At 40.8% G+C, this 11068-nt stretch overlaps 1 protein-coding gene across 1 annotated transcript; it reads left to right on the top strand.

Moving 5' to 3' along the window:
• Nucleotides 1-9871: 9871 nt before the first annotated feature.
• LOC121133494 (olfactory receptor 151) lies at nt 9872-10840 on the top strand. Its single transcript, XM_040730141.1, has one exon. The coding sequence runs from the start codon at nt 9872-9874 to the stop codon at nt 10799-10801; it is 930 nt and encodes a 309-aa protein (XP_040586075.1). The 3' UTR covers nt 10802-10840.
• Nucleotides 10841-11068: the final 228 nt, after the last annotated feature.

Below are 11068 nucleotides of genomic sequence, written 5' to 3'. Positions count from 1 at the left end.
TCACCTGGGAGAAAGGCCTCTGAGCATTTTTTAAGGAATTACCTTGATTGTGTTAATTGATGTGGAAAAACTTGACCACTAAGACCTTGAACTGTATAAATTGAGAAAGATTAAGAGCTGAAGTTTACATTCATCAATGTTCAGTGTTGTGTGATATCTTGGTCACATTCTGACAATAAAGTTTGTTTTGAATCAGAGGGTGGAGCTAGCCACTTGCTGACCAAAATTAACCATAGAGGTTTTGGAAAACTGGGGACAGACAGGAGACAGGAAGTAGTAAGGCGAAGTTAAGAGGGGATCCCCGCCTTTTTGGATGGAGGAAGGAAAGAGACAGAAGGTAAATGGTGGCTTCTCCACTGCTTCTCTGATAAAGCAAACTTTGTTGTCAGAATGCAATCAAAATATCAAACAACATCTAGATTTCAGTTGTGACTATCTGGTTTAAACTCTGGCCACATTGGCTTCCCTGTCATGATAGACTTCAACTATGAGCCAGAATAAGCTCTTTCTCCCTTGAACACACAACAGAGGGAGCAAAAAAACTAAGTTCTGTCACTGAGAATTTGGTCTTTCATTTGTTTTCTTTATTGAGCAAAGCCCATAAATTGTTTCTATCAGAAATACATCACTTGTAATAAAAGCAAATTAGAAAGATGAGGAAGGCATAAACATAGGCCCAAAGACAAACAACATTACAGTATTAATTTAAAGTGAGCCAATGCATTACACAAAATGAAATAATGTGTGAAAGTGCAAGAAGCTCAGAATTTGAAAATATCATAAATTACAAATAACTCATAAAAACCTATTAGAAATACAGGAGAAAGTTTAAATTAAGATAAAACAGGAGTGACAGAAAAAAATAAGGACAAGAGTTAACACTGGAGGAAATACAAACTGAAAAGAAAATGTTTATGAAATAGGTTTATAAATAAATAATTCAAATGTTAGGATAAAAAAGATCTAGTTGACACAAAGTATAAATCTCAAAAAGCAAACTATTTTTAAACCAAGGGATACAGCAAATAACAGTACTTTTCCTGGTGTACATAAATCAAAATGAAATATGCAGAGGAAACATCCTACCCATGAGCAATATCCCAGAATGAATAATAAAACATAGCCCAGTGATGCTAGTGGGCATTTTTTAATTTCAGAAAGGAGGAAGCACAGAAAAGAGGAAGAGAGAAGGATGGAGGAAAAGGGAAAGAAGAAGAAGAAACTTGGAGGGGATGAGTGGAGAGAGCACCCCTCGTTCTGTTTGAAAAGATGTAGGTTGATAATGAATCCAGGAACGATGATACTCCAGCATCAAGTGTGTGTTCCTGAAACATCATTTCACCACTAGGCGAAAAAAGAAGGCAAGTTTCTTAGAGAAATTGTTAATCTTCAATTAAAAGAATAAAAAGTATAAGAATTACAATGTCTTGTCACATCAGACAGCAAGGGAAGCATTAGCAAAATGCTACCGCTGTGTCAGAAAGTATAAATGGATAGCACTGGAAGAAACCATCCTGAGTGAGGTAACCCAGTCACAAAAAGACACACATGGTATGTACTCATTCATAAATGGATTTTAGACATAAATGGATAGTGCCAGTCTGCACTTCCACTGACAGAGAGTCTGGGAAACAGGAAAGAACCTAAAAGATATGCATGGTACCCAAGAGAAGAGATATGAGGCAAGATCCTCTGAACAGATGGGGAACACGGCGAGGGGTGGGGGGAGTGAGAGCTGGGAAATAGAGAGGGGGAGAAAAGGAGGAGAGAGTAGGTCATGGGGGAACAGGAAGGTTGAGTTGGGGGGTAGGATAGGGGGAAGAGGGAATCATAGGTTAGAACACAGATCAGGCACCATTGTGACCTCTAGTGATCTAAAGGGATGACACCAATTGGCAAGCTAAGCAATAGTGGAGAGACCACCTCAAATGCCCATTCCTGATAATGAACTTGATGTCTATAACCATCCTGGAGCCTTCATCCAGTGACTGATGGAAGCAGAGGCAAACATCCACAGTTAAACACTGAACTGAACCCAAGGAACCCAGTGACAGAGAGAGAGGAGCGATGAGCAAATTGGCAAAGAATGGGCTGGCAAAACCAGCAGAGACAGCTGATCTGAACAGGGGAGAGCTCTTGGCCCCCAGACCGACAGCTGGGAGGCCAGCATGGGACAGATCCAGACCCCCTGAATGTGAGAGTCAGTGAGGAGGCCTGGACAACCTATGGGGCCCTGAGCAGTGGATCAGTGTTTATCCCTCGACTTCGTGTGTCCATAACACAAAGAGGGATGCTCTCTCAGCCTGGACTCTTAGGGGGAGTGCCTGGACCCTACCCTGAGTGAAATGACAGACTCTGGATATCCCCTATTGGAAGGAATTGGCAATAGGGTGGGAGGATGGGGGGGGATGGTGGGGGGATGCGGGAGGAGGGGAGGGAGAGGAAACTGGGATTGACATGTAAAACAAGCTATTTAAAAATAAAAAAAGAACCTGAAGAGGGTTTCAAATGCAAAGAATTAAAAAACACATTAATAAAAGCAAAACAATGTAACCGATCAAACCACATAAAGTATGTTTAAACTATGTGTCTGTAATTAAACTAAAGAGAAATAACAGGTCAGATGTGATAGCAGAAAATCAAACCATGTTCTGAAAATTAGAAAATGAAGGTGATGTCAGTGGGAAGGTTTTGTTTCTTTGTTTTAATTAACTTGCAAATCACCAGGTGTCTGAGTTATGGTTTCTACTGCTGCAGTGGAGCACCATGACCAAAAGCAAGCTGCAGAGGAAAGGGTTTATCTGCTTATCCTTCCACATTGCTGCTCATCACCAGAGGAAGTCAGGACAGGAACTCAAACAGAGAAGGCACCTGGAGGCAGGAGCTGATGCACAGGCCATGGAGGGGTGCTGCTTACCAGCTTGCTCCCCGTGGCTTGCTCAGCCTAGGGATGGCATCACCCACAGTGGGCTGGGTCCTCCCCCATTGATCACTAATTAAGAAAGTGCCTTACAACTGGATCTTGCAAAATCATTTTCTCAATTCAGATTCCCTCTATGATGAGTCTAGCTTGTGTTACGCTGATGTAAAAGCAGCCAGTATTGTAGGTTGCCTTGTGACACTTTCATAACTACTTAGTTTTGGTTGAGCCTGTCCCACACTCCTCTCACCATAGCCCCCATTATGACTTAAGCCTCTCTCCCCCAGGATTCTCCATTCTGCTTTTACATTGTGTGTGCTCTATTACCTTCTCCTTTGAACCCTCTTTTTCCCACTCATGATTGTCTCTACTCTCACTACAACATAAATGCACATACATAGAACCCTCAGAGTCTGTCATTGTAAGCCTGAGTTATCACCTTATTTGATACAATATTCTACAGGCTCACCTATTTTCCTGTAAATATTCATCATTTTATTTACAGATTAATAAAATTCAACTTCCAATTTTATAATTTCATTTTTACTTACAAATAGCTGAATAAAATTCCATTGTGTATGCATACTGCGCTGGTAGATCCAAGAACCCAATCAGGCTGGCTAAATAACACAGCACAAAACAAAAACATGTAGGAAAAAGTAAAGTTAAGGCAAGAGAAAGGAATGAAATCAGCTGAGCACTAGTGACACACACCTTTAATCTTAGCACTCAGGAGGCAGAAATGGGCAGTTCTCTGTGAGTTCGAGGCCAGCCTGGTCTACAAAGCAAGGTCCAGTGTAGAGTATAGCCTTCCTTGCCAGACTAGTTCCAGAGCCGCATTAGACCCAAATGAATACACAGGACGCTATTTTAATTATTAAGCTGTTGGCCATTTGCTTGTTTCTTACTGGCTAGCTCTGACTTAAGTATTTAATCCATAATTGTTAATATAAGTATTTCTCTTACCAGAGAAAAGGTTCCGGACCTCTTATTCCTATGGCGGCTACATGATGTCTGACTCTGCCTCTGCCTCTCTTTCCCAGAATGCTCCTTGACTCCTAGTCCCACCTATCTTGCTTCCCTATTGGCCAACAATGCTTTATTGACATATACTCAGGACTTCCCCATCTGTCCAGGACAACTAGGACTGGTACACTTGGAAAGCCTGTCTCAGAGGAGAAAAAAAAATGAATGAAATCAATGAACTGTCTGTATCCTGGAAGAGAGAATGCACTATTGCTTTGAAAGTTGGTAAATTCAGTAAAGCAGCTGAGAAGGTCCAACATTGGATCTCCCTGTATTGTTTAGCATAGCTACAGATAATCTGCAGTTATCATAAAGTAAAGACTTCAACTTAAAACTCTGCAATATCAATATCTTCATAGTTATTATGCTGTATATATTTTTAAATTATTATTAGTATGTGGGGGTGTAGGTATGGGCTTAGGCATCCATAGAGTCCAGAAGAGGGTGTCAGATACCCTGAAGCTGGAATTACAGGGAGTTATGAACCACCCAACACAAATGCTAAGAACCAAAATCAGGTCCTCTGGTATCAACAGGCAAGGGAGGATTGACCTTCTTTACAAGTTTAGCATTCTTTTACTAAACTACCAAGTTTGTCTTAGTAAAATCTTTTGAGTTTGTTTTTAAAACACCTTGAGGTAGTTATTTCAAAACTAGTTCATGGTGTATCATACATGATGAATTGGTAGTGACATGCAACAAACATCATGGCAGTAAGTATGGGTGATATTGCTGTCAGTGGCTTGAGGTAGCTGTGAACACCAGGATGATAGTGATAATCACAGAAGTGAAATAGCTCTTGAAACTGAATTATTCCAATGCTCAAATTACTTTCTGAATTTCCATCAAGACACCTCTACCTCAAAGAGGGAAATTAACACAAAGGGGTGGAGAGCATAATACACAGAGCAGGTACAAGCCAAGACTAATTGTTCCTTTAGAGAGGACCCTAGTCCCCATGTGACTCCTCCCAGGAGATTTTTCTGTATATACCTCTGTAAACAGGACCCCAGCTCCCCAGTCATGATGATTCCTTTTTCCTAATGGTGCCAGGCCCTTTGAGTAAATTTAGCACTAGACATAAATCCATATATACTATCTGTTTTCAGCATTTGTTAATTGCTGAGATCAAAGACATCCCTGAAAGTTTCCAAGGGGGCTGACTGTCATTTCCCATCCACAAAGGTATTTAATTACACACTTGAATAACTTTTTAAGAAAAATCTTTCTTCAATAGTCTCATCTTTTTATACAGTGTGTTTCTAACCATACATTTGTTTTCCTTCTCCAAGTACCTTGTTCTGTGTGTGCTGTGTTGTCTTCGATGACAATCCTGAGCCTCTACAGGTTTGATAACCACAGAGGCCATAGTAATGACAACTCACAGGAAACATATGGAGGTTAGTTGTGTTTTTATATAATTAGAAGACTACAGAAGTGAGATTTTTCAATCCAGGCTGTGTAGGCTCTCCTAGTCAAGGGTTCTGTCTTTTCTACAGCACTGAGTGAATGATGTCCACTCTGTCCTTCATAGATCAAAGCAGTCTAATCTGGAATAATGGTCATTCATAGTGGATTTTAAATATTTCATATTGCTTCTAGAAGCAGGATTTGACTCAAAAGGACTGTGTGGGATTTCCTAAAACCATATATATCTAGAAAATAGTTGATCTTTAATAACAAATGAAATATTAAAAGATCATCTTAAAATAAACCTAAATTCACTACCAGTAATAATTTAACATAAAAACTTTAATAAGCTGGGTGTTGGTAGCACATGCCTTTAATCCCAGCACTCGGGAGGCAGAAGCAGGCAGATCTCTGTGAGTTCCAGGACAGCCTGTTCTACAGAGCAAGTTCCAGGACAGCCTCTAAAACAATACAGAGAAACCCTGTCTCAAAAAACAAAAAAACCTTTAATTAGCAGCACCGATTTTCTTGTCTTCAGACCACAAACTAAGGACTTAAAGATTTGTTCTTAAAACCTGAAAAAAAAGTCAGATTAAAGGAACAAAACAGGTTTCAAATCCTATACAGAGATTTACAAATTGCTTTATTTTAGACATGTGATGCATAGATTTGACACATTAACAATAAACTTGGAGGCACTAGTAATGCACAGGTGTCAAGTTAAGGAAAGAAACCAAAGCACTTCCCCCTTGGTGTCATTTAACCAAAAGGGAGCCCAGACTTGAGATACCTTGATCTTCTTATGTCTCCATCATTTGCATCTATTGTATAAGCCTGAATCTGCACCTGCCTGAAAGCAGTCTTGTGAAACTGTCCCTGCAAGGCTATGTCTATGTCTGTGTCTGTATGTCTGCCACTAACAAAAGGGCTTTGCTCTCTTTTATTGAACAGCACAGAAACATCACATGGGGGAGGAATGAGAGATACTTTACAAAAATCTTTAACAGAGTTTTATATGGGAATATCTTGCTGACTACAACTGACCCAAACAGCAAACATTGTTTTCAGTTAGTTGGTCAGTCAGTCAGTCAATCAGTCAGTTTTATTTTACATCCTGCAGTTTCCCCTCCCTCCTCTCCTCCGAGCCCCTCTGCCCACCTCATCTACTCTTCCTCACTTTATGTTCAGGAAAGGGTAGGTTTCCCATAAGTATCTATAAAACACGGCATATCAAGTTTCAGTAAGACTAAGCACCTCCCCATGTATTAATGCTGGGCAAGGCCAACCAATGTGAGAAGTAGGATCCCAAAAGCCAGATAACCTGTCAGAGACAGCCCCTTCTCCCATTCCTAGGAGCCCAAGAGGACAAAGCTACACAACTGTAACATATATGCAGAGTGCCTAGGTCAGCCCCATGATGGCTCCCTGGTTGTCAGTTAAGTATCTGTGAGCCCCTATGAGGCCTGGTTAGTTGATTCTGTGAGTTTTCTTGTGAAATCCTCTGGCTCCTACAATCCTTTCTCCCCCTCTTCTGTAGGGTTCCCTGAGTTCCACCTAATATTTGGTTGTTGGTCTCTGCCTGTTTCCATGAGTCACTGGATGAAATTTCTCTGATGTCTATTGGGCTAGTCACCAATCCCAGCACATCCTGTAGGACAGACTATAGGTTGAAGGTTGTGTGGCTGGATTTGTGTCCCAATCCCTCCACTGACAGTCTTGCTTAGTCATAAGAGATGGCAGCTCAGGCTACATATCTGCTATTGCTGAGTCTTACCTGGAGTCATCCTTGTAGATTCTAAAAGTTTCCCTTTACTAGGTTTCTATCTCAGGAATAACAAGATTATATAGCTAACACTATGTTGTTGGGGTGTTCAGGGGACTTCTGTTTCATCTCATTTTGTTTGAGTTATTTTGTCTAATTGGAGGTTTTGTTTGTATTGATTTTGGGAGGTTGGCAGTTTTCTGTTTGCTTTTGGTTGATTTTTGGGAATGTAGGAAGGACGGATCTGTGAGGAGGTGGTGGAGGGGAAAACATGATCATAATATATTGTATGAAATAAAAATGTTAAATTAAAGAAAAGATTACAGCTATGCATTAACTTAAGTTGTAAAAGCTGCTTACATGGAAGTAAGTGAAACTGATTGCTACCTTGTTCTCTTAAAGGCAGATTAAACAAGAAGGGTGAGGGTAATAGGATAGCAGTCCTAAGTCTTAAGTGACCTCAAGGCAATTATTATTAACTCTGGCTGTGGGGTCACTGAAAAGTTCCGATCTCTGAGAATGTAAGGAATATTTTATCATAATACGTTGTCATAACATGCAATGCAAATATACAAAAATTCCTACTAACCCTGTGTTTTAAATAAGAAACTATATGTATATTCATGTATTTTGTGGATATTTTTCTTCTTTGGTATTTTTCTTTATTGTTTTGTCATTGTTCATCTGAATCTCTAATAAGTACGATACATGTGTGGCACTTTTGATTTTTAAAGGTGCAATAATTTTTTTTCAATATCCTTCATATAGCTCCAAAATCTGATAAATTAATTTTAACAAATGATGAAGTGATTCACAAAGAGAAGATAAAGAAAACAAGAGAGTTTAGCAGATACAGAAAAGACCAGGAGTAATGTCCTTCAACTGACTCTTAATTGCATCCCTTATGATTGGTTGTATTATATGAGAGGAGAAACTTTTTCTCTCTTTTTTGTTTTTTTTTTTCAAAACAGGATTTCTTTATGCAGCCTGGCTATCCTGGAACTCACTCTGTAAACTAGGCTGGTCTTGAACTCACAGAGATACACTTATCTCTGCCTTCCTTGTGTTGGGATTAAAATCATCTATTTTTAATTAAAAAATTAAAAACCTGGGTAATTTCAGATAATATGTAAATTTTAGTGTTTCAATTTTCTAAGAAATGGCAAACTGCTATCCAGCTGTCCTCTTCTTCTATGCACATCCTAAGATGTGGAGGGCACAACCTGCCCATGTCACACATTTCTTAAAGGGCAGGGTGCGCTCCAAGGCTTCACATAAGGGGCAAAGGAAGAAACCAGAGACAGCAGAAGTGAGTTAAATTCCAAGTCTCTCTGGCACATCAGTTTACTCAAAAGTCCTTTGTCACTCATATTTAACCCAGGACTTTTAGGATTTATACCACTGATCTCTGGTAGGCATGTACAACTGTGCAACATGCCCAACGTTTTTAAATTAAAAAAAAAGGAATACATTTTCCAACACTAGAGGTAATTTGTGGAATAATGTATCCAGCAATATTGATGGATGCTTCCTACAGACATGTTTATAACCTCAGTAATTGCCATTAGAAGTATGAGGATGCCATGTTTTGGATGCTGTTACTTTCTGAAACTAATAATAACCATAAGTTACCTGTGGAGCACTCACTGGAAATAATACTATGGGCTCTGGAAATGTGGACAGAATCCAGGCATCAGTGTTTTCTAAATGCTCCAAGGGGTCATGCAAAGCAGGTGACACTGGGACCACAGCCTAAGAACCTCAAGGCTTTTGAGTCACTGAGACCACTAGATGACAACTCCCATTTTCATAGAAACATAATACTTAACTGAGATTTCAATTGCTTCTTTGTTTTGTGGAACAGAGTTTTACTGTGTAGTCCTGGCTGTACTCAAAACTCGTAGCAATCCTCCTGCCTCCACCTCCTCAGTGCTGGGATTTTATGTGTGACCCATCTTGCTCAACTTTTGAGTGAATATTTTTGAATGTCATTTGCCCCATGATACTTCCACAATCGACTTTTAAATGGATGTTATGGTTTCAGATACAGAACTTGACTTGCAACTCAATAAGAGAGGAATAACTACCAAGTCATCCTATTAGGGCACCTATTTCAAATACTTATAAATTGAGTAGACGAGGCTTGAGAGATGTCTCAGTAGTTCAGAGCACTTCCTGCTCTTGCAGGGAGCACAGGTTCCTTTCCCAGCACCAACATGGCTGCTCACAAATGCCTCTTCTGACCTCCACAGACTCCTGCATGCTCATGACTCACATACATACACTCAGGCAAACACACATGCACGTAACTATTTAAAGGAAATGGCAGAGATGCAGCTATGAACTATGAAGATGCCATTGATTAGTTACAGAGTTGAGAAACAACAACATGCCTAGAGAAACAGCTGAAACACATTCCTGGCCTCCAACATGAATTGTCTGATTTAACGCCTAGCACATGCAACCTAGTAATTTGTATAAGGAGGTAACTGCTGGTCCAGAACCGCAGCTCTGAGGCATTTATGAAACTGGTAAGAAATTCAGGCCTTCCCCTATGGCTCTCAGCTTCAAAACCTGTGAAACCCTAGGCTAGCTCTGACAGCAAAGAGCAGCGGTGTGGAGAAGATGCATCTGCCATAATCAGAGTTGCCCAGCAAGTGTCAAATGCAGAAAAGCAGTTGTTCCAAGTAGGACAAGGACAGACCCTCACAAGATCCTTCTCTCCCACCCCACAGGACTCCTACCCAGACACAATGACTGCACAAAATCACTCCATGGTGACAGAGTTCATCCTCAAGGGACTAACTAACAGGCCAGAGCTCCAGCTGCCCCTCTTCCTCCTCTTCCTGGGGATCTACATGGTCACCATGGTGGGAAACCTGGGCATGATCACCTTGATTGGACTCAACAGACAGCTTCACACTCCCATGTACTTCTTCCTCAGCAACTTGTCACTCGTGGATCTCTGCTACTCCTCTGTCATCACCCCCAAAATGCTCACCAACTTTGTGTCCCGAAGAAACCTCATCTCCTATGCAGGGTGCATGTCTCAGCTCTACTTCTTCCTTGTTTTCGTCATTGCTGAGTGTTACATGCTCACTGTGATGGCCTATGACCGCTATGTGGCCATCTGCCACCCCTTGCTTTACAACATCATCATGTCTCCTGTCCTCTGCTCCCTGTTGGTGGCTTTTGTCTATGCCATGGGAATCATTGGCTCAACCATAGAAACTGGCCTCATGCTAAAACTACACTATTGTGAGGACCTCATCAGCCACTACTTTTGTGACATTCTCCCCCTCATGAAGCTCTCCTGCTCTAGTACCTATGATGTGGAGATGACTGTCTTCTTTTTAGCTGGGTTCAATATTGTAGTCACGAGCTTAACAGTACTCATTTCCTATGCATTCATCCTGTCCAGCATCCTTCGCATCAGCTCCACTGAGGGCAGGTCTAAAGCCTTCAGCACCTGCAGCTCCCACTTTGCAGCTGTGGGCTTGTTTTATGGATCTACAGCGTTCATGTATTTAAAGCCTTCCACTGCCAGTTCCCTGGCCCAGGAGAATGTAGCTTCTGTGTTCTACACCACGGTCATCCCCATGCTCAACCCCCTGATCTACAGCTTGAGGAACAAGGAGGTGAAGGCTGCCCTGGACAAAACACTGAGGAGAAAACTCTTATGATGTAAATGTTAATCTTTCTCCATATAGGAATAAGTGATTATACACACCTGTATGATAACCTCTACAAGTCTACACAACTGTGAAGATAAAACAATCATTTCCTTGTATGGTTAAGTATGTGTTTCTTCTACTTATTTTCTCTAGCTCTCATTTCCATTTGCTGATTTTTAAAGTCTGTAGTTATTTGAAAAAAAATGGCTCCCAAAGGGAGTGGCACTATTAGGAGGTGTGGCTTTGTTGGAGTTCCTGTGGCCTTGTTAGAGGAAG

The sequence above is a fragment of the Mesocricetus auratus genome, unplaced genomic scaffold, assembly GCF_017639785.1.
Source record: "Mesocricetus auratus isolate SY011 unplaced genomic scaffold, BCM_Maur_2.0 Super-Scaffold_100022, whole genome shotgun sequence".
NCBI lineage: Eukaryota > Metazoa > Chordata > Mammalia > Rodentia > Cricetidae > Mesocricetus > Mesocricetus auratus.
This window is presented reverse-complemented; position numbering and strand designations above follow the sequence as displayed.